The sequence below is a fragment of the Falco naumanni genome, chromosome 4, assembly GCF_017639655.2.
Source record: "Falco naumanni isolate bFalNau1 chromosome 4, bFalNau1.pat, whole genome shotgun sequence".
In the NCBI taxonomy this organism is placed as follows: Eukaryota; Metazoa; Chordata; class Aves; order Falconiformes; family Falconidae; genus Falco; species Falco naumanni.
Genome location: NC_054057.1, coordinates 26,667,853 through 26,692,958, shown reverse-complemented (window position 1 = coordinate 26,692,958; position 25,106 = coordinate 26,667,853). Strand labels below are relative to the sequence as shown.

Genomic DNA, 25,106 nt, shown 5'->3' with positions numbered 1-25,106 from the left:
TGAAAAGACGCCCTTTGACTTCGGTAGCTTTTGGATCATGCATTTTGTTGGCACCTTTATCTTTGCATTTTATTTAATTTTTAAATCCTAGGCAGGCATTAAGCAAGTATACACTGCGAGTCATCAGCCTGATTGAAAATGGTGTAATAAGCATTGCTGTGGTTTTGGAATGCTGCAACATGTGTGGAGATTTTGCAGTCGCCTGATTCCTGAAGCTTGTAGCTTCAGAAACTCAGCTGCAGTGTTTTCTTCTTTTAGAAGGAACTTGTCACTGCAGATCTAGCATGATAAAGCATAACACAATATGTTCTGACTAGAAGGTAATCCTTCAGCTGATGACTGCAGCTCCAGGGATGTTAACATGGCACAAGCTGCTGTTTTAGGTCGCTTTCCATGGTGCTTGGCAATGCACAGCCGTAGAACATGAATTTGTCAGGTAAAATTGTACAAAGGTTGACAAAATCAGTGGCAACTAGAACTATTTCAGTTACTGTGCGTTTAAGGACTTTTATGACAAGAGCTAGAAATGTAATGGTCTTGAGGTGTGGACTATGATCCAAACATGCATTGTGCCGGGAGAGACATAACAGATAATTTAGTCTGTAAATAAAGGTGAATAGAAAACTTATCGCCTGAGGAGCCTTGTATCCAAGATATTTTTGCCATGTTCTTTTTACCCATCAAGAATCAAGTATGGAAATTTCCTCTCCTGATCTTTGATGAATATTGAATTATAGGATTCTTGCTTTTCCAGTTTCAGAGTCAGTTGGTAAATCTGACACGTGACGTTGCACGCTGCTGAGCTTGTGGACTGGTTCCAGAAGATACAGTGGTGCCTTATCTAAGGTCGTTGTGCAGATACTGATGCTATTCAACATAATGGACTGTAAGCACAATATTCAGAATTTTTTACCTTGTAGCAAAGTACTGGAAAAGGCAGCAGAATGGTGTTGTGTCTGTTATAGGGAAAGCTTAATCTGCTTTTACTTCTGTGGCTATAGCATTTGTCCAATGATGCTAGCAAATGACTACTGGAGGAAGATAAAATATTTCCTACTCCCACTTCACTGAGTCCATTGTGAAACTACTGCTAAATCCATTGTGATAGACTTTTTTTTTTTGCTTTTAGTGTATTAGAATCTCATTCTTTTTCAAATCCATGTCTATCATACATAACTGCTTTTAGAAAACTAGTTTGAAAGTTGATGTCTAATTTTCTGATTTTCTTGTGCCCTTTACCTGATTTTTCTTCCAGAATGAGCTCACGAAATACACTGTATGTTTCTCAATCTTTGTTTTTGGTTGTGATTTGTGTGTTTTGGGTTTTTTGGTTTTTTGGGGGTTCGTTGGTTGGCTTGTTTTTTTTCTTTATTTTGGCAACTTTGTAACTTCTCAAATTTATATATTCAGAAAAGATGTGGAGGTTATTCCAGAAGAGTAAGATTTCCCAGTACCAATAATTTAATATAAATATATAATCAAGTGATATAATGAGTAAGTAAAGGTCAATATCATATGGCAAGTTAGTGTGTTGCCATGATATGTACAAAATAGCTGTCAATGATGATTATGCAATACAGAATGAAAAAGAAAAGTAAAATATAAGAATGGTAAATGTGTAAAATCAGGATTAAATATTATTTCAAATAAATGTAATGAGTCATTTGCTAGAGCAGAAATACCACCTACCTTATCAAGTTTATTGACAGAATTTCAGGAAAGGTTTGACATCCACAGATTGGAGGTTCTGAGTGAACAGTGATTCAAAGAGTGTAGAAAAGCATTTAGGAAGTAAGGTCCATTTATTATCCTAATAATGTGTAATATCTTAACGTGTATAAGACAGCCAGATCATACAATTTTACTTCAACATAAGCAAAAATCATATTTAACAGCTACCTTCACTCAGAGTGTTCCTCCATCCTGTTGTCTGTGGAAAGTTTTTTGTTGTGTTGCTTATACTCTGTTATCTGCTTAGTTAATTAAAGTTAGGCTGACCTGTAGTTATATTTGTAGTTATGTATATGTATATATGTATATGTATATATGTAGTTATATTTGCCAATCTACTGCCCTTATAATAAGCTACTCTTATAATAATAAACTTACTCTAATTAAAAGGAACTTCAGGAAGTCTCCAGTCCAGCCACCTCCCCAAAGCAGGGTTCAGCTCTGAGATCAGACCAGGTTGCTCAGGCCTTTAACCAGTTGGATCTGGAAAATTTCCAAGGACAGAGACTGCAGCTTCCCTGGGCAACCTGTGTGACTGTGCTCATAGTGAAAAAAAAAAACCAAAACCAACAAACAAAAAATAATAATATTCATACATATACACGCACACACACATATATATATAAATTGCCAGCCAGAATCTCTCCCATGTCTGTTTGTATCCATTGCCTCTCATCCTCCTGCCACATGCTTCCACAAGGAGCCTGCCCCCATCTCTTTGATGACTGCCCTGCTGGTACTGGGGGTTGCTGTTAGGTTCCCCTCAAGCCTTCTCTTTTCCAGGCTGACCAAGCCCTGGTCCCTTAGCCTCTCCTCGCAGGATGAGTGCTTCAGCCCCCAGCTGTCTTTTTGGTTCTCAATTGAATTTAATGTAGCAGAGGAAACAGCTGAATGAGAAAGTGGTGTGTAGGGTTGGAAAGCCAGAGCTGCAAGCACAAGAGAGACCAGAGGGATGGAGAGAGTGAAGGGAGAGCTCTCAAGTGCCTGCGTGCAAATACACACATCCTGGGAAACTCGAGCTCTGCGTGTGCTTGAGAACCTTCTGTGGCAAGACCCAAGGAGAAGCCATTAAGTGGTGGTATCATGGGGTGTGTGTGTGTATATATATATATATATATATATATATATGGTATATAGCCATCATGGAAAGAACGTGTTATGAACCACAAAACTGGGATGAGAAAGTGGAAACCCTTTTCTTTGAACCAGTTGGGAATACCTCCAGATTGGGTATCTTTGTTCTTCTATGAGACTAATGTCCCTGAGAGCTGCTGGCAGGGCAGCAGGGTGCCAGTAGCCCAGGCTTCTGGAGGGTGTCAGGGGTAACAACGTCATGATGCACTGCCTGTGGTGCCTGCAGCAGGCTGCCGGGAGGCATAAGCCAGCAACAATGTCGGAGCATCTCACTTCCAGATTTCAGCCCCCTGCACTGTGTAAGTCCTGTAGGCAAACTTGAAAGGAATAAAAAAAAAAAACAACTATTCAAAATGTGGCTTGATGAAACCTCTCAGAACAGATACTGTTGTCAGGCAAAAATGCTTAAATGTTCTGTAGAACTTTGGTATTTCACTGAAATCCAGGATAAGACTGAAGTTACAAACTTCACTCCCCTTATTTTACTTTTAAGAAAAAGCTAAACAGAATATTATTAACATTTTTACTTTCTTGTTATAAATGTTCTCCCAGCCATCAAGTGTAATATCTTTCCTAAAGCTAGTATATGTTTTGATAATCAAGTTAATATATTATGTATACTTTTTCCCCCGGTTTCATCTGTGTAATATACTTCCTTTATAAAATCTATGGTAAATCACTCTTTATCTCCAAATCGTACTCTGCTGCTACTAACAAGGGAAGAGAGGTTATATAATAGTGATAATAAATAAAAGTGAAAAAAATTGCCATGGCCTGATAAGCATTACCTAGCTTTTACAAGTGACCCTGATTTTATGATGCTGAACTAACACTGCCAAATCAGAAGCTAAAACTGTGGTGTAAGATTCCTTTAAACCCAGAATTAGCATCAGACATTTTTTCCTCTTTTTATTATTTCAAAAAACCCTATATTTAAACCTATATTCTAACCATAATACATATAATTACCATATCACACATTCAGTTTTTAAGCCATGTGATTTTGCCTGTTTAAGACCTTTTTATAGCACAATAATCATAGGATTCAATTTTCACAGAAGTAGTGATTTAGCTAGTAGTGGTTTGTGCTTTAAGAGCCCTTGCTGCATACTTATTTGCTGGGCTTATGCTGGAAGGAAAATCCATCTGTCTTCAGTAGGAATGGTGTCCATGTAGCTGGAAGTAGAGAAGGACTTGCTGTCTGTGATAAGTGATTTTTTTCAATGTAAAAGTGAATCAGGAGACCACAGAAGTCATGGAAAATCTGTCATGTCCCCAGACGATGTATGTCAAGCTGCAGTAGTGCTTCCATGTCTAGACTCAGCGAATGGAAATTTCCTTGAAGATTGTTAGGAAGATTTGCATATTCCAGCATGCAGTAAAAATCCTGAGCTTTATTCAGGAAGAGAAGGAGGTAATGTTTAGAGGGACAGAGCAGCTGGCTCTATGGGGAGAAATTATTATTAGCTTTATTATTACTTTATTAATAGTTTTAGCATTGCAACATTTTTCATCAAGTTTCAAAATACTGTTTATTTTCAGTTGCCTGTATGAGGCAAATGCCGTGTTATGGTGGCTCACAGGCCACCTGAAGCATGCAAAGCTATTTTTATTCTCACTTAGGTCTTTGCTTGTCTGGGCAATGCTCCTGCCAAGGTAGATGATTTCTGTCTCAAGCACTCCTGGTAGCTGTGGCTGCTTCTTCATCTGCCAACTACCTCTCTGTACATACAGAAATTATTTAGGGTACAAGCTGCAGTTGAGGTGTCTGAGTTGGTAGGTTTGGGCCTCTCTTTTTTTTTTTTTTTTTTTTCTCCTCCTTTTGAAGGGGAGTGGGTATCTTGAATTGGTGTGGACATATTTTTTTTCTTTTTTTGTCTCAGCAGACTTGAGTGAGGTGTAGAATGCATTCAGGACAATTATTTCAATCTGTAGCCTGAACAGCTTAAATTGAGAGTGCGGAAAATGCAGAGAGATTAATTTCAGGCTGGGGAGCCATGCCAGCCTAAGAGCTTTGGAGGGCTAATGGAGGCAGGGGGAGAAGTGGGGATGATTCAGGGCACCTGAAATTAAATCCTGCTTTGAATCCTCCCCCACACTCTGAAAGATGAACCTTCCTACTCCAAAGTTAGCATGTTCATATTCTCCCTTCTGTAGGTTAAAATTTAAAGAACAAGGGTTGGAGTGTGCATTTGGGGCTTTCAATTTATTACAGTTTAATTTTTGAAATGCTCTGCAGCATGAACTTTGAGTTCTCATTAATTTATATTGAATAAAAATCCTAGCAGAATTTCATTCCCTGATTAGTGTCTAAAATGTATCAGATTAGATAATCCCATGTGGGTAAATTAACATTTGATGCCACTGATAAGAGCACTGTTACTTTTATTAGCATTTCAACTTTTTCTGCCGGCTTTTTTCCCTAGTACAGCTTCACATGATTATAATGATTTTGTATATAGTGCTACGTTTTGGCTCCAATGAGTATAAACTCATGAGGGAATAATCAATATTTATTACTAGTTTACCATAGACTTCAGGCAAATCATTGCCCTGAGAAGTTGAATTCTGCTGTGGTATAGTCCTAGCTTGAAATGAAGATTATTTTGTAAATTAAAACAAAAAAAAATGTTCCTCCCATATTGTTGCAACTCTGCATATGATATGAACAAATATTTTGATATTAGCAAAATAGTAGTCATAATGTGAGCTTTCCTTGACAAAATGGATGCAGTACAGAGTAATTTTTAAAAATATATAATATTTTATTAATGGAGAGAAAGGGTAAGGATCTGGGTACTGCTGGAAATATATGCATTAATGGAAAGATAATTATCCTTTAGCTTTTTTAAAAGCAGAAAACTCTGCAAAACCCTTGAATCAGCTTCAAAAGTTATCTTAATATTTCACAGTTCTGAGCTCCCGCTTGTTGAAGGAAAAACAGGAGAGGGAAGCACATTTCCTAAGACAGATAAAACAATACCCGTAACTTGTATTCATGCATGGCACCGATAATATCGGAGCTTCTGTAACATCAGGAATAAGGGCTGTCTCACATAAGCATTTGGAAGTGGGGGCTGATCAATGAGCCGGGTAGGGAAGAGTCCTGTCTGGTCACCAGAGTTTGGGTAACTGGTAATGTAATGTTGGCAAAAGTAAGATAGTATAGCTCCCTCTAGCTGTTAATTTTCTAAGCAATTTGCATACAGAAAAGATTTAGGTAAGAGATTGGGAAGTATTTAGAAACTTTCGGTAGACCTGACAGATTTTCTTCCACCACCCCCCCTCACCCTCCCCACCCTCGGTCATTTTGTTTCAGAAAAGAAAACTATATGACGATTCATGGGCTTCACTTACAATTTTTTTTGTGGAAATTTATCAAAATGTGTAATGATTTTAGCACTCGAAAGGAATAAGGTAGTCAGAAATAATATTTCAGGCTGAATTAACAGTTCTGAGTTTTGAGGAATCGTGACCATTTGGGTTGAAACCAGCTTCTAGGAAATTCCTGTAAAAATCTGAGCAGACGGAAAAGACATTTGTATAGAGGAAAAGCAGGTTTAAGCTGGATAGGAAACACTAGGGAAAAATCTTCAACCTAAGCATATAATTCAATGTGGTTTTTTTTTTTTTTTTTTGTTTTGTTCCAATCCCAAAAGAAGCAGCTTTAAAAAATCCAAACAAGCAAAACAAACAAACAAACAAAAATCCATGGTATAAACGGATAAAGAGTAACAGCGAGAGAAGAAAAGGGAGCAGTGTTCAGGTTCTGTGGCTGAGCCCAAGTGGGTGTTATAAACATGGGTAGCAGCAGGCAAAGTTTGACTGTTGGCAATCATCAAGGGAGCTGGCCCTCAGAACTGCAGTATTTAGCAGCAGGAGCTCTGCCAAGTCATTTTTTGCACTTGCTGGGCTAAGAGTCTTTCAGGACACATAACAGCTGAAGGGGAGTACGTCATGAGCAGGGCATTTCAAGGGAGAAAAAATGATTGCAGGAGACACAGTCCAGGAGATTTGGAAGCAGTGATAGAAAACAGAAAACATTAATAATGAAATAATCATGTCACTTTTATTTGTTAATGGTGAGCGTTTCAAGGCAGCATGGTTTGCACATCACTGGAATGCTGGTATATGCCAAAGCTGAACAGCAGAAATGATATCCCCTACAGGATCTCACACGGCAAGTCTCTGCAGGGGAGAAGGTTTTGGTTTTATCTTTTATCACTGAAGACTTGTCACAGAACAAGATATCTAAGACTGAGTTATGGCATTTAATCATCTTTCTTGTACAGTCGTTTGAGGGGAAAATGTTAATTGAGGTGGGCTAGAATATCACGATTTAACTTACAGAAACTCAGCTTTGCCTTCCATCACTGTGTGGACTGCACTAATGGGAACAGGTGACTAAAGTGTTTAGGCACCTTGTTGCTATTGAAATGGTATAGATCAGGTGGAGGAAGACCTTAATTCATTTCCATCTGTCATTTCTATTGAGGGATCACAACAATTACAAGGAACTGCCATAATGAGCTGGTATCTGGATTCTAAAGTGCTGCAAGTGCTGTTCAGCCACAGTCACTAAAACTTTGCTATTGCTGATCTGACAATCATTAAAATCTTGGATAACAATCTGTTAATCAGGGCTCAATTGCTCAGCAGAGGCATTGCAGTGGCGGTGCTGGCTATCCATTAGCTATACGCTTGCTAGTTCTTGCCAGGATATGACCCAAGTTGTTAGGAAAACCCCAGTGCTGCAATGCATAAACATGCAATGAAAGATTTGTGTCCTGGTACTTGAAAAGGGGGTGTGAGGCAAGGGAGATCTCTCTGCTCTCTTCCTTGTCTCCTGTATGCCACTGCGGTTATTTTGTATGCAAGGGGTTTGTATGCCTGGGTGCAGTGATCCATTGCTTTGCCTCAACTTTCTGTCTAGAAAACAAGAAAACACCTCATGGAGAAGAAGCTGCTCAATGCCTTGAATACAGATGATGCGCACAGAATATTTAAATCTCGTCCAAGTTTTGTTTAAGATTCCATTAGGATGCAGTTGTGAATGAGCTTCTTTTTGCATATGTAATTAGAAAGCAGAACAGATGGGAAAGGCATAGTTTGAAGTGATGTGTTCATTAAAATAACCAAAGCTGCAAAGTGTTTGTTCCCCAACAGTGGATTCAGGATGTGAGACTCCTCAGGCTTACAACTTTTTTTTTTTTTTTCCCGTGCTTTGAGTTTGACAACTGTGAATGACAACGAGATCTCTTTTGCATCATTTTTATTGTTAGATATTACCACTATTCCTTAGGACAGATTGATCAATCATTCCCTCGTATGTGGTTTGTGCACAGTTAAGATATACTAGGAAGCGGTGGGTATTAAGAAGCAGACACTACATCAAGGGATTTATTTTAATTGCATTTACTGTAAGAAAGATCTATTGGGATTTTAAAAATAATATAGTGATTTAAATGTTCTTTTAAAAAGGATCTATGTGGACTGTATTCTGATAAATACTCTTACCCTTGGGTTATTTCTAGTCTTAACTTTGAGGTTTTTAAATTAAAAAGAAATAATTTTAAGAAATATAATTAGGGTTCCCCCTCCCTTGTCTATTATTTGGTAGAGGGGAAGTCTGCTAAAGTTAGTCTAACAATTTCAAAAAAATATGATAAAGTGAATAAGGGCTAATTGTTATTTCCTTCCCCTCCACCACGCCCCCCCCCCCCCCCCCCCAAATATAAAAAATCCATAGTTTGAAGAAATGAAGGTGATACTTTATGAGAGGCTTTAAGCCACACCAAGGAAAGACACTTGTAAATGCCACTAGAAACCAGTAAAAACATTTCCAGTGAGTAGTAATTGGCACTGGGTAGGCTGGTGTGCTACCTCAGCCTTTCAGAAGTCCAAGTTGATGCTGATACTGGCCTCTCCGTAGACTGACAACTCTCAGCTGCTAAGATGAAAGGCTACATTGGGGAATGAATGTTGGATCATTCCAGTCTTCTGCTATACGTTCAAAATGAATTTTATCATGTGTGCCTTGTAGGGAACCTAGAGCTTCGAGGCTTGCTGGAGCCCAGTTCTTGTTGCACCTCTGGAAAGCTGCTGTTGAAACTTGTTGGGAGTTAGGCCAAAGGTTGGGTCTAATTTTCCAGTTTTCAGTAAATGTAGTCTGATTTCAGGTAAATTCTAATAATGAATTCTGGAGAAGAAGAAATCTAGTTGTCATTTCTGTCCTCCTCTTCTCTGTGGTATTCAATTTTTTTACAAAACAAATATTGGTAATTTTAAATAGAGGATGATTATAATCATGCTGCTCTTTTCTCAGTATTTCTGCCTTCAAAAGAAGCAAAGCTGGTATTTAGAAGCAGCAAATAATGAAATAGTTCATTATTTGCCCAACACCAGCATTATGCATGGCCTTGTCCGCAATTCCACGGTTGCTGTTACGTGCTGGAAAGAAGAGCTCTTCAAACATGCAAAAGCATATCCCTACCCTGAAGACAGGGGCTGAATTACAAATCCAAATTTTGCTAGAACAGCAGGTGGGTTCAAGAAATGTAACAATGCATGCTGTTAATGATGAGGAATTCCAAAAATGTTTCTCTGTACCAATATCAGGAGAAGATTGTTTTAATTACAAGTGAAGCCTTATATGAGGACTGGAGTCTCTTTGTTAAAGGGCTCTACCCAACAGAGGGTTGCTTTATTAGCAGCCTTTATTCTATTATTTTGATTTATTCTTTTAGTGAGCCTTTCTCAAAGCAGCTTGAAGTGCAAAGTGTTTAACCATCTGAGATGTCTGCATATGCATAACATTTCTCATGTGACGAGACCCCTTCGTGCTGTGACGTTATTTGCTCAGTGTAAAGTCAGGTGTTCTACTGTCCGTATGCAGTGTATACCTCAATGCTAAAATGCACCGACACGAAGACAAGCAAAAAATTGAAACAGCCACTGATGTCCTACTTAAGCATAATGTGACTAACAGTGCAGGGAGATTTATGTTGCTTAGGAGTTTGGGGGGGGTTTGTATATTCTTTTCTAGAGTGCTGTGGAAAATGGCTGCCAGTATTTTCTCTGAAGTGCAGTGATTGAATGATCTCAGTATTTCAAAGTTTTCCTTTTTGTCTTGATTTATCTTTTATGTAGAGGAATGACAAGCAATGTCTTGGAAAATAGCAAGGTATCAAACAGTATTGATTTCATGCTATTGCAGTGACCTAGAAAGTGTTATTTCTCATTGACAGATTGGGTTGTGGTTTTGCAATACAAATAAGCACAGACTGTTTTGGGTTATTATGACATAATTATTAAAAAAGGCATATTTTTGGTTTCCTTCCTGAAAGGCTATAGAAATTGTTATGATTAGATAAAGTAATCCCTTGATTTATAACTACCAGAAATCCTAAATCTTCTATCTATAGCTTTTCATAGTTTGTTTTCTAATGAAATCTCTAAGGACCCCCTCCTTCTTTTATTCATGTTATTGAAACCTGATATTACTGATATGAAAATACTAGAAAACTCAGCTTGCTGCAGAACTGGTATTTTTTATTTTGTGATTTGAAGTAGGGAATGATGAGCAAGTATTACCAAGAAGGAATGAATTTTTTTCTAGTGCAAATTAATCTGTCCCGTTTCAGTCATGAATGAAGATTAAAGTGCCATTTTTTAAAAAAATGCAAATTTCTAACTGAAAAGAGACAGACATTTAAAAAAGGCATCAGTGTTTCTCTTCTTAGAGATCTGTAACCTCAGTAGCATATGACAGTTCAGTTAAAAACCTAAAATCTATAAGCAGACCCCAGCTTTGCTTCTTACTGATAATGTATCGGGGGAATGGTAAGAAAGTAAGTCTAACTCACCATGCAGGCTTTCTTTGTGTGCAGAAAATGGGAGCTAGCTCAGTCAACATTGAATAGGGAGCTGAAATGTATAATTAATTAAAAGGAAGTAATTATATGTGAAATTTTGCAAAAATAGACTTACATTGACTTGAATTCTTTATACTCCTCAAGATATAAAAAGCGCCATCTTTTGCACGTGTAACTTAGAGATAGGTTATGGCTTTCATGTCATTTTCAGTTCCACAGAATGAACCTGGAGAATAAAATCCAATAGAAACATGAAAGGCATTGGGATTTTCGTAATTAAAAAAAAAAAGAAAAGTCTTTGAACTTCAAATGTTATAATGATGAAAATACTATTTCTTAGAAATTGTCTTTATGTGGTTAAAAAAAAATAATGAAAACTCTATTTTTACAAGTTTTTAACATTCTGAATGTAGTTTTATGTGTCTTCTGCATCAGTGAGCATGTATTTCAGTAGTAGATCATTACACGTTCGGTCCGACTGCAGCAGGAACAGATGAAACGACTTTTTGTAGCTTGTTGCGAAAGTAAAGCTTCATGAAACCTTTCATAGCTGCCTTTTACAGCAGGAATGCTCCTGCTGGCTTTCCCGATTAAGACTTTAAGGCTTTTCTGTGCAGGCAATTTTCTTGGCCACGTGCTCGTTGTTGATGTTACTGCTGCTGTCGCAGTTCTCTGGTGTCCGCTCTCAATGGTCCGCAGACAGTCATCCTTGCTCAACTGGAAATTAGTTGCCCTGTTTGTGTGGAGTTGTGTGTAGTGCTAGATATAGTAAAGCTAAAAGTATTCAGTGACTCTTTTGATGCCACTGAGACAATTATTTTTGCCACTGCATGGGTGAATATGTTTAGTCACATAAAATTCTAGAATAATATAAAAACAAAAATAGGAAGCAGATATATTCTGCGATTGTATTTATTGCACCTCTGCTACCAAAGAACCCCATAAATGCTCCTTACCTGTTTAATAGAAGTAAAATATATGCCTGTGCTTAATATCTTTTAAATACTTTGTAGCTGTCATATCTTTCTAAGAATTGTTGGTTCTCCTGTTGATTTCATAGTATATTGTGGCATTTGGCATTAAAAACCAGTACATGAAGTTAAACAGTGTATCATATTACCTCCCCCCCCCACATTTATCCAATGGTTTTTTTTTTCTTCCATAACAAAAAGTGCAAATAATGCATGCCATAAAGTTCAGAATATAGCCTTTAAACCATTAAAAATAAACAGTTTACACCATGGTGTGAAGAATAACACTGTGAATAGCATTTATTTAACAAACTTAATATAGCATTGCTATTTCAGTACATAGTAATGCTCACTGAAAACTACTAACATGCTGTCATTGTGCTTATTCCTTAAAGATAGTTCATTAGTCTGTCATAATTTATTGGCCATAAAAGTAAGCATATTTTGAAAATAATGCCATATTGTGGAAATCAGATTTGATTTCCAAATTTGCCACTCTTTTAAAAAGGCAAAAATTGTTAAATAGTTTGTCACTAACTCATCTACTCCCAGTTCAATATCAAACTAATTTCTTCATTTCAGTGGAGAAGCTAGTTTTTATTCAGTGAAATATTTAATGATACGCTGAGCTGTGAGCGTGTGTGTGTTTCTGGGGAGGTGAGATTTTTGTACCTGCTTGGAGTGAATGGAGGCACTTAAATTCCTTTGATGAATTCAGGGCCTTTGCGAGGATTTCACAGCAGGGACAATTTTATATAATCCAACTATTTTATAATTTATTTGGAGTGTGCACCTGAAAAAAAAGAAGGACTTTTATTAATCCTTGAATGAATAGAGGTTACACGTATCACAAACAAAATGAAGTAATCTGCTCCCCCCAATGACACAGCTTGATGAATCAAGGAGGAAAGGGAAACTTTTAATTGTTCCCCACTGGCTGCCTCTGGTGGATGGCTGCCGCCTGCCCTCCTGCAGGGGCTGGGTGCTGTTCCCTTCACATACGGGTCTGCTCAGCACCAGGTCTGGCTAGAACACAACATGTTTCTCCTTCATCCTTTTGACTATTAATTTACTTGCTTGGAAAAGCTGGAAGGCAAATGCAAAACTGAGATAGAGAATTAGGTCAAGAAACCAATGGGATAATATTGTTTGCTGCTGTCTGCAATATTGACTAGAAGTCTTCTCTTGCTTATGCAATGGTTTTAGGGCAGGCTTCTTGCAATACACATTTCCATCGCCTGGCCTTGGCGTGACTCTTGTGTCACATATAACTTTGTTCAGGCATGATGTGAAGAATGTTTTCTGCTGTTTCTTACATTTAAAAAAAAAAAAAAGGAAAATATGAATGTTAGCGTTCATTTTTTGCAAACTTTTCAATGGATTTTTAGGTACAGACTTTTTGAAACCTATTTGTGATTTACGTTGCATGAGTCTATTTATTAGTTAAAGGCAGCCAAAATCTCAGCTCAGTCATATGAATGTACTAAAAGAAAAAATAATGTTGTTTTATAGTTTTTTCTTTTAAAAGTATTTAACAAGATCTCCAGGTTTTAATGTAAATCTCCTGCATAACAGAATTGCCTGCATAAATGAAAAGTGTAAAAACATAATGTCTATTTTAGCCTTCTTACAGCCATAATATATCATCCTTTTTCAACAATCATGTGGCTGAAGGACATGTTATTGATGGATTTTATCAGCTCTATCTTTCATAGTAATTTTTGAATACTGACATTATAACTTTTTCTGAAACTGCCAAAGTGTCCTTTTACAGGGGTGGCTTCCGTACGGGGGCGGCTTCTTAACCTTAGTGCCATCACTCTCAGAGATGCCAAATGGGCAGGGACGGTAGGGTAGGGAGACAAAGTGGTGTCTCAGCTATTACATCAAGTGTGTAGAGCTAACTCTTTCAATCTCCTTGCACAGTAGTCTTGAAGAATCCAGAATCTATTTTTTAAATAAGCAGTTATGATTTCCTTTAATACATAGAGCTAGTTTGAATTTGGGAATGTGTTGGAATACTTTTTCCTGCAACTGTTTTTAGTAAGGGTGGTTTTGTTGGTGAGTTTGTTGGGGTTTTTTTTGTTTATTTGGTGTTTTGGGGGTTTTTTTGTGTGTGTTTTGTTTTGTTTTAATACCATTTAACTATTCCCTACCCTTAAGGTATCCTGTTTATATTGCTGGGTATAATTACCTGTACCGCAAGGGCAAAGCATCTGTTGTCAATCTCTACAATTTTAACAAATTAGATGTCATTGGCATAGTTCTACACTTTTAATTACAACGAAAGGGAACTACTTATGACATCGGATGATGCCATTGATATCACAACACGTTCATGTCCTGTGACCTGCAAACTGGAACATCCGTAGCAACTGAATGAGTTTTAGAACTGTCTAAGACTGAGGCAATGCTGCCGCCTAATGATGGGAGTACATAAGATGCAGTATAGCAAAGAGTTGCTTACTTGGCAAGCGGGCTAGGCTTGTAACATCAATTGAAATCTATAAATTAAATTAAAACCAATAAAAATTAGCCCATGGGCCATATGATGTGATTTCATGGTTTGCCAGGCTATTTATTTGGTTAAAAAATAAATAATAAAGAAAAAATCTCCCTGTGTTCACTGTAAATCTGTAAAGTTTTTTTCTTCTTCTTTAATATCTGCTATGAATACAAAGAGAATGATTCCCTACTTTTTTTCTGTATTGATCGATTTTTTTTTGTTTCTTGTATTGAATAATACTTATCATTATAATATCTATCTTAGAATTTTAATCATTCTCTGCAGTATCCAACTACAATTTTCCCTTAATGTTTTTTTTTTATTTCCGAAGAATAAGAAATTGCATTAACGTCTTAATACTACATTTATCTATGCATCAATGGCCTTATTTATCTAGAACAGCTCAATGTAGTCTAGTGGCTGAGAAGAATTTTGTTAATAGTATTACTATCATTAATTCATAGAACCATAAAAAGCAATAACACTTCTGTGAGGCATCTGCCAAAGTCATCTGTGACAGCTTGTATACCCAGCAGATCAAAACAGGATCCAGCCCTGCAGTACGTGCTCCTTTTTCAATTCTGCTGGTAGATCTTTCGATCTGTGCACTATAGTGAAACAGGAAAGCAGGGAGCTTGCTCTTATTTCCTCCCGTTTTAGCTATATTATCTCTTTAATGTGAGATGCTATTGAAAAGGCATATGAAATCCAAAGATTGTTATTGATTTGTGCCAGCTTACTCTGACAAAAGATTTCATGGCAAATTGGTCAACCCTTGAACAATTATAATTTGGCAAAAACTAATAAACTGTAATTAAGGCATTATAAAGGCATTGATTCGTTAGCAGACAGTCCATTAAATTAATATAATTATATCATAAAATGATTAAGGCAACAGAGTTAATGCATTTGAAGCCTATGCTAAAGACAATTTAAAAAGAAATGTTCAATCATATTACTCTTGTATATCTTCACATTTTTTTTGGTATGATACTCCTCTCTGCTGGACTGCCCTCTAGCACTCAGCATCTTCACGTGTTCACTTCAAAGGGAGTGTTTGAGGTCTAATCTGCCTCTTCTGTTCCAACCCAACAGGTGCAGGAGGCTGGTCACCGTCGGACAGTGACCATTACCAGTGGCTACAGGTGGATTTTGGGAGCAGGAAGCAGCTCAGTGCTGTTGCCACTCAGGGCAGGTATAGCAGCTCGGACTGGATCACTCAGTATCGGATGCTCTATAGTGATACAGGGAGAAACTGGAAACCGTACCACCAAGATGGAAATATCTGGGTAAGTCGTTGGTGACAAATGGAAGCGTATGTTTGGATGTTGTTGGGTGACTGTGGTTTGGGCAAGTCTGTACCTTGTTCAGCTCTTCAGTGTTGGTTTTGTGAGAGCAGAGCAGAGCTTGGCTCAGAATGCAGCAGATCAAGCTGGAGCTGCTGTCAGGAAGCCTGTCCCTGGGTTAGCAACGCCTGTTTGGGACGATTGAAACTCTCAGAACATGAGGTTATTTGTTGGTAGTCAGTCCTTCATCAGTCTCGTGCTTTGGCTTTCCTTTCCCTGCTGTTTCTTTTTAGTAATTTCACAGAGTAAATGTGACACACAAAAATAGCTCTGAAAAATCTGCTTTTAAACGTAACGCTTCAGAAGATAATTTATTCTTTGTGTGTATGTGTACTGGGGACAGCAGTTTGACCATGTATGCGTCGTTTTCCATATAGGTGCTATAGGGATGTGCTGGGTTTGGCCGGGAAGCAGGTAATTTTCTCCATAGTAGCTAGTATGGCCTGTGTTTTAGATTTGTGCTGGAAAGTGTTGATAACACAGAGATGTTTTTGTTATGTTGAGCAGCGCTTGCACAGAGCCAGGGGCTGTTTTGCCTCTCCCCCAACCCCACAGCAAGCAGGCGGGGCACAAGGGACTGGGAGGTGGGGGGACAGCTGGGGCTACTGACCCCAACTCGTCAAAAAGATATTCCATACCATAGGACATCGTGCTCAGTATATAAAGCTGGAGGAAGAAGGAAGCAGGGGACATTCAGAGTGTTTGTCTTCCCAAGTAACCGTGACACATGCTGGAGCCCTGCGCTCCTGGGGATGGCGGAGCCCCTGCCTGCCCATGGAAGCAGTGAATGAATGCCTTGGTTTGGCTTTGCTTCCACATGTGGCTTTTGCTTTGCCTATTAAACTATCTGTCCTAACCTATGAGTTTTCTCACCTTTATTCTTCCAATTCTCTCCCCCATCCCACCGCACTTGGAGTTAAAACATGACAAGGGATATTTATGCTATAATAATTTTAGGAAAAAATATATAATTTGGGTCTGGGTTTTACATTTTTTTGTGGATAAGCTGATAATTTCATTCTTGCTGAAAACAGTAGCCTTCCATTTTGCTGACAAAATGATGATAGCTATTACTTGACATGCCTATCCTTATGGCAGTTTTTTCAGATAGCTTTTCTTTTTCAAAAGTATACTTTGAAAACAGCAGAATGCTATCATTGTTTCTGAAATCAAATTAAATTGATTAGCTTTTATGCCTCATCAGGAAAATATTGTCAAAGCATACAAGATTTAACATTGTGCTATTTTGGATTCACATTTTTGCCAGGTGCTTCTTTTATTAAAGGTCTGTTATTAAAATGAAAGTCAAATATAGAGCATAAGGTGAATGGTTTTATCTGTCTAAGAGAAACCCGCTTAATATGTGGAGTACATAGAGGCAGTAATTTTTTATTACAGCATTGATTTATTGAAAAAGCCTCCTCCATGTGTCAGATAGGATTCTGAGACAGAAATTAAAGCCAGGGGGACAGACAGGAGTGAAGAGGAAAACATCGGGTGCTGCTTTAGCCTCCTTAGGACTTGGTGGTATAAATGTTGTTCATCAGGGTAGGGGGGAGCTTGTCCTTAAACTTGATAAATATAAAGCTTCCCTTTTAAGGCCATTTACATACATAAATGTACATATAGCCTTTAGTGTTTATTTTATATGAGATGTAGAAAAGCTTCTTCAACAACCGCTGCTGAAATCATGAACACTTTGTCTCAGGAGGCTGGTAGATGGCTGTGCAGCTGGCTGAGTGAGTGATACAGAAGGTAGGACAGTTAGGCTGAGGAAAATCTCTTCCTAGTACCTTGAAGGGAAAATCTTTTGGCAACACGTGATTTGGTTGATTTAGTCACAGCTGTGACGGTTGCTGATGTGGTCTGCCGTTCTGAGGGTTTGTAGAAAGTCTTTATTCTCATGTTGTTTCTTAATACAGAAATACTGAAAGCTCCTTGGTGAAAGAACATTTTTTTTTCTCTCTTTATTAGAGGTTATGTATGTTTTCTGAATTCAGGGGGGAATACTGTTGGTCTGTTATTGAGCATCGATATCACTTGCAAAAACGTGTGACAAATTCTGCAGAAGTCTGCTACTTCTCTTTGGAAGGCTAAATCTTTGGGATATACTTAGCAAGCTGGTTGCTGCAGTACTGCTGTTACTCATGTCCTGCAATTTTTATCCAATACTAGAAAAGCATTAAAAAAAAAAAAAAAAGGCTAGAGGTCTTGACACTACTTCTAACTTGCCTAAAGCATTGTTTCTGTTGTTGAATGCTGTCTGGGCCTTGGTTTAATCTGAAAAACACTGTGCTTGTTAGCTTTTAATGTCGTAGGAAGTTCCCAAGGCAGGGGAGGTGCCAGAGCGTGGAGAAATGGAGAAATACAGCTGTACTATCATTGTAGTGTTGGGAGGGGATGGATTTCCCTGATGTGGCAACAAAGTGGTGCAGAACTGCCCATCACATTTTCCTCTTGGTGTTAGTTTGTACAAGAAATTAAAAGCAGCAGAAGCTGTGAGGGCCAGATCAGACCACATGAGCCAAGTGTCCAGCACTGGCAATTTAAATTCATAATGTCAGATTCTTCCTGACTGAAATTACTATGATGATCTTAAAAAGTCTCATATAATTCTGGCGCCCTTAGAAATCCTTTTTAGGAAGTATTTAGTCTTTCCCTTTGGATTTATACCTTTTGGAAGTTTTACCCGCAGGAGAAATGTGCTATGAAGCCTTTGATTAATGTACCTCTTCCATCATCCCCAAGCCTGAGTGTCATTGTTTCCTGACAATAGTAAATTTAAAATTAAAGGAGAAAGCAAAGAAAAAGAGGAAAAAAGTGCAGAGTTCAACACTATTTAATGCTAAAGCAGTTATGATATCAAATGACACAGTCACAGGATGAGATATGGGAAACAGAAGGAAATAAAAATAAAGCTTGCTAGATGAGTTGGAAAAGAGAGCAAAGGAGAAGTATTTTCCAGCAAAGATCTAGGTAGGACAAACCATGATAATCTGCATAAAATGCTGGAGTGACCCCCTTCTGTATGGATTAGTCAGGGAGGAAAAGAAGTTCTATAATTATCTCCTAAGTAGAAGAGAAATCAAAAGGCTCTCAAGAAGTCTGTGATGGGGAAAGTGCTTTCAAGGTGAATTTAGAGTAAGCTTCCCAGTTCTGTGAAATAGATATTCTGACCCCACCCCTCCTGGGCTTTTGGATATTTTCAGTTTCCATGAATTTTAATAAGATGAGTGAATGTGTCCTTTTTCCATAAAATGCCTAGCAACTAGAGAATTTTTATCACCTCTCCTACGTTCGCTCTTGTAGTCAGAGATTCTAATTTTGATAGGTCATGAGGTTTCCCTTCATATGTAAATCCACTGGGATGTTTTGTGTACACAATATATCTTTGTTTTGGTGTAGATGCTCATTTTGGTGTCTACGTCAATACCATCCTTCTGTTTGCCTAACAAATACATAATAGGCATGATTCTATATGTAATACTGTTTCCATTACCTAATTCAGACACAGAATGATGTAAATGCTTCACACTAAACATAATGCAAATATGTCATATAGATATAACAAGAGAATACTGACGTTTTATGAAAACATTGAGACTCAGATTATAAGCATTAGTGGCAGAGGTTGAGCACCTCTAAGATCTAAGCCTTTTCTAAAGGGAATTGGAAGATCCTTAGTACAGCTGAAGAAGTCTTATGAGGTGTCATCTTTTAAAATGTGATTATTCTAGTAGGACTTGTAATCAGCTCTCATCAATCTTCTTTTCATATTCTTGGGGATATCAAAGTCAGGGTGATGAAGGAGAATGTGTTACTGTAATTATGAGTTTTTTAAAAAAATACTGATGGGAAAGGTGGAGTGCAGACCCTTTGCACATGACCTCCAAATTATATTCTGTAGTTGACTTATCTTCAGCTTCAGTGAACTTCAGTGGAGTTGTAAAGATGTAAAGGAAAGCAGATTTTGCTTTTTTTACAGAAAATTTAGCCCTAGACCAGGTGGCTGCTGCTTCAGTTGAGCTGCATGTTTTTCTGGTTTTGTTGTTGTTTTTCTTTCAGCTTTTTTTAAACTTGCATTGCATTACGCATATCATCTGCTTTTGTAGTATTTTTATTACTGAAAAGATATTGAGTCATTATATAGCTTTCACTATGAAGAATGATTTCTGGAAAGGAATTCAATTTATCTATTTACCTACTGGCTTTAAACACAATTTTTATTTTCTTTTTTTTTTTTTTTTTTTTTAATACTGCTCATTCTGTTCCTTTTAAAGGTGAAATAATGAGAAGTCCAGTAAGTTAACTGTAAAATGAGCTTTGTGTTTCTCTGGGCACTGAGGAGCAGCATACTGTCAGAGAAATTCAGTCCATTAAATTAAATGCTTCTAGTTGGTGTTGAAGGAAGGAAGCTGGTACAGCACAGTGGATTTAGCTTGCATAGGAACTCCCAGCATTTCAGAGTATTTTGATGCAGTACTGAGCCAAAATTCATTGTGAAAAGAAGCGCAGGTGAGTTGGATGATTAACTTTTTCAGGCTGTGAGAGACTTCAGATGTTTAATACTCTTGGGTGTCTTTGGAAATACCAACCATCAGACAGATCTAAAGTAACATCTTGTGTCTAGGTAGATATAAGACTATCACCTGCAGCTCTACCTAGCTGGAATAACATGGGCACCATCTGCTCTGCATTTCTGTTCATCCTGACATGCTAATTCTGGTTAGATTATCCAGAAAAAAAATATCTATAAGCCTTATATTCCCAGTACCTTTCACCTGCTCTACAGAGCATCATTTATAGCTAACCAAGGACTTACGTCTTACAGTACAATGATTTGTGTAAGCAACTACAAGTGAAGAAGAATAAATTCTAGCATACCCCTACTCTATGGACATGCAACAATGATTTGCTTTGCAAAAACTGTCACTGCTGAGAGCCACCTTATTTCCATGACCCTAAACTAAAGAGTAATGAAGGAATCTGTGAAAGACTTGTTGAGTTTGATACTTACAGCTGTTCTCTTTCTTTTTGTGGGCACTTCATAAGGTCTTGAGTGGAAACTTACTTCATAGAAAGCTTTGGTAGATTAATGGGTTTATAGGCCTGGATTTTTTGCTTGTGTGTTGGGGTTTTTTAGGGTGGGTTGTTTTTTTTTTTGGTTGGTTGATTATTTTTTTAAGTACTTTTAAAGAATGAAATAATCTTATTAAATGTATTTAGTTTGTATGGCATTATACAGACTTACAGTTATGAAAACATTAAAAATAAATATGAAATGTGATTAACGTGGTCTGTGACCTGCCATTTGCTGTTGCTGGGCTGCTACTGGAATATGAGATACTGTACAGACCTATTTAAACATGACAAAGTGGTTTGATATATTAGACAGTGCAGAAGTTTTGACCATTGCTTTTAGTGAGGCCCTGAAGCCTTTTGGGAATGTTGTGAATTTATTCTTGTTTTCTATATATCTGACCTATTCTGTCTGGAACAATTTTTATGTCTGGTATCTTGCTGTCTCCATAGCAAGGCCTGCAAGGTGACCAGTGTAATTTTTACTGGCTTTTAATTCTCCAGGTACTTTTATTACTAGAAACACCTCTTTTAAAATATAACTTTCCTTCCATGTGAGGGGGGGGATTGGAAAATCTCATCTTTTCTCCTGGATTGTCCTGTCTGCCTTTTCTCAATTTCCTTATGCCTTAGCTCGCCTGGATGTTATGTCCCTGAGTCCCTTTCTCCCATGCCTTTATCTTATAAAGATTGCTTCATTCACTTGCAACAACCAATATCACTTTTATGTGGGTGTATTGAAAGAATGAGGAGTTGTAACTCCTGCTGAAGCCGATATGTCTCGGCATTTAGTGTACATTGCTAACCTATACGTTGAGGGCCCATGACATAAAGGGTATGGATGTAGGAAAATATTTCTTTTGCTGTAGTGAAGCTAAACTCTCTTATAGATCTAATGTAATAGTCCCTGCTATTATGTAAAAATATATATATAAAAAAAAAATAAGAAAAATAAAGTGGTGATGGGACACGTTTAGAAATTTTTCAAAACCCTAAATAAAAGTGCTTTATAGATAAACATCAGTGCTGTCCTCAAGAAGCCTGTTTCCTAATCTCCTCTGCTTTGTGTGGTGGTTATTAAGAGAAATTGTAAAAACTTTTAATGGCTTTAGAAAAGTACACTTGGAGTTGTCTGAAATATCATGGCAAAATATACCTATGCCACAGCCTGTATTTGTGTTAAAATAACAGAAGATGTTTACATGTTGGAATACTAAGAATAACACCAAATATGGATAAACAGTAATGCTGGTTTCAAATCCTGACTTTTCTGATAAGCAAAAATAAATACTTACAGGAGTCTAACTATATAATGTATTTCACATAGGAAGTTATGGCCACCTTATAAGACCTTCCAAACAGATTTTTGTTTAGACTTCTTGAAATCGCATATTTTGTACAGGAAGGAAAGACCTTTTATGATTTTTTTAGCAGAAATATGGATTAATGAATTTGTTTATTGCTTTAAATAACATTTTTTAAGATAAAGATACACTGACATTTTGGAAATGGGTTTGGTCAGATACAAAATTATGATATTTTTTCACTGCAAACTACTCATCCTGTTTGTGAGAGAAAGATTCTGTAATTCTGTTAGGCTCCCACCGTATGCACAAGCAGAACTATTTTAATCTATCACAGAGTACTGCAAGTAGACAGAGGACAAAATTATTCCTGATGCAGTGGCAGTGTCTGAGCCCTACCTTACTTCTCTACAGGCCATTAAAGAAAAAATGAATTGAAATAACATATTCAAGCTTTGCACTGTAGTCTGTTAGAGCGTTTCCATTCCAAAGGACCATTTTCTGATCTGTTTTTCTTAGCTTAAGGACTACTTGCCCTTTTTTTGTTAAAACATCATATTTTAAACACAGATATCTAAAGGCAGGCATGTAAATCCATTTCTTAGCTCTCTGATGGCTTGGTTTCCACATACCTTAAGAGTGTCATCATCTTGCAATGAATACAATGCGCAGGTCCTTAAGCAAGCCTGCAAGAGTGTGTTGTGTACTTAATCAGCTCAGCAATTACAATAGTCATAGTCATAGCTGAATGTCATCATGCCTCCGGTAACAAATCTTTCTAAGGCTTTGTAGCTTATGCATAGAACCGAGCAAGACCCAAACGGGCTGCTGCACTGGGCTTGCATAATGGTAACGCTTCCAGTTCTCAGGTGGTGTGTATGGCGCTGAGTGCACTGTAGGCTCTTCAAACTCCTGGCATAGTTATGTAGGTTATTTTCAAACCTTTCTAGAAAGCCTGAATGCTTGCTTAGGTGATTGAACCACAGGTGAATTTTCAACCTGTTTTAATTCTTACTGGTTCTCTATAGACACCCTATTGAATGGCTAGATTAAGATCTACTGAATGTGACTGTAGCAATTTCCTTGCTACTTGTCAGCCCTCTTTTTTTTTTTTTTTTTTTTTTTTGTACAACATGTATGTATATATCAATTACTTTATGTGACTCTTATAGCCGAAGGCCAGCATGTCACCAAAAAACTCCTGAGTTTTTATTGTTGAGACGTACTGGGTTTTATATTATTTTATCTATATATTGAATAAAAAGTAGATCTAATGATATAGCTAATGTTTCATTTGAATAAAATTATGGTTAGAAATAGCAAGTTGTAGTGATCTACATGGATTTAAAATTAAAAAGATAAAAATCATGATAAAGCTAGCAGACATGTCTTAAATTAAATTAGAAAATGTGGTTACAAGTCATGAGTCTTGCCCATTTACTCTGTCATAAGGTTGCATTATATTAAAATACTTCTGAGTGTACTTGAAAAAGCTGATCTTCGAAGGACTTCCTTAGTTCCTTCCTATTTCTTTCCCATTAAACTCTAGACCAGATTGCTCAGAGAGGTTGCAAGGGAGCTGAACCAAATGACCTGCAGAAGTTCCTTCCAGCCTGTGATTCGGGATGGTGTCTGAGATTTGCCCAAATTGCTAGCTGTTGAAATGAGAAAGCAGATCAAGCCTGATGTATTCTGTGCTTCTCCACTCTTTGATGCATGTGGCTTTCATTTCTGTCTGCAGTTTATAGTTGCCTTCAGTTTCTGTAGTGAGATACATCTTAGAATGTCCCTTACTATTAGGAAACTTCAGATGTTAGTTCTAGCTTCAAGGCAAAACCCATTGATAACACCAGTAACCTAGTCACGGTTCAACATTTCCCTCTTAAGAGTGCATTTGCAAAATTATGTAAATTCTGATCCAGTAAACACTCCCCTGCCTAACTTCAAATGCTGAAATTAAACTAATAAGACTAAATGTTTAAAAGAGAGTATACATGGTCTGGGAGTATGTCCAAGTGTATTGGTACTTGGAAAAAGGAACAATGGTCTTACTGAACTTCTGTGGTAAGTACTACAGGTAATTAAAACCTTACCTTAAATGTTAGGGAGATGTAAAGCAGTTCTCAGCTTTCATTTGCTTGGCACTGGTAAAAAAGAAACTGCACAAAGCTGTGGTGCGTCACTCTGGGTGTTTTATTTATTAACAAAAAAAAAAAAGAAAAAAGTTTGGATTTTCCTTTAATAATGAACAAAAAAGACACTAAGAGCTCTTAAAGTGATGCAGGTGTGCATTGCAAATTTTAAAATCCTTAGATTTGGAGATGGACATAGACAGCATTTTATGTTTCTTAAGAATGTGCGATTTGAAGCCTAAAGGTTTGTGTTAGGCAGAATAGAGGCGGGGTTGTGCTAGTACATGAAAGATGTGATTGTGGTAATTCCCATGCATCTAAGGCATTTTGCTGTATAACTTCTGTTGCCTGTGGGGTCTGGTATGCAGAAAGCATAGCTTGTAACAGGTTCGCTTCTATTTGCCTCTTGGGTCATTAGATGTTAAGGAAGATGAGCGTAATTACCTAGGAGCAATTAATGACTGAATCCACAAACATTCACTTCCATGTAAATTTTTGGGCTTGTGCACCTCTGGAATTTAGCCTCTGGTCCTCCCTGGAGATTGGTACTTATTAACCAAGGAGACTGAGCTTTACACAGAAAGAAGTGAGATAACGCATGGTGGGAGGCTGACAATTTAACACCTAGTGCCTGGCTTCCAAATCAACACAGCTGCTCAAGTAAGTTTTCACAAAAGTATTTATCTGCACAAGTACCTGTGATCTGAAGCCCCTTTAACACTGGAAAGTGGATCCCTTCCTTCAGGAAAATTACTTTTCATTCTTTTTCCTGGAATTTAGAAATACATTTTAAAAAAGGGGGGAAAAACCCCAAACACCACCACGTTTCTTTAGCAGTGTGTAAACTCTGATCGGCTTCAGAGCAGAAGTGCATTTTAAGGGGAAATTTGACAGTGTTGCTGCACTATGTATCAGTGGGTGTATAGATAACTTCAGCCTGAGGGTTCTTAATCTGACACATTTCATGAGCAGTAAAATCACATTAAAAATATGAAAAAGTTAGACTCTTGCCAAGAAAACTCCTATGTA

General features: G+C 37.5%; 1 protein-coding gene across 2 annotated transcripts in view; it reads left to right on the top strand.

The window, feature by feature from the left end:
• The window catches only part of CNTNAP2 (contactin associated protein 2), a 1,145,700-nt gene that overhangs the window by 360,633 nt on the left and 759,961 nt on the right, over nt 1-25,106 (top strand). Inside the window, exon 3 of one of the 2 annotated variants that reach the window (XM_040592035.1) lies at nt 15,312-15,505. In XM_040592035.1, the coding sequence (XP_040447969.1) occupies nt 15,312-15,505 (194 nt within the window). Of the gene's footprint in view, nt 1-15,311; nt 15,506-19,583; nt 20,078-25,106 lie in introns of those variants that run through there. The other variant, XM_040592036.1, reaches the window with a different exon arrangement.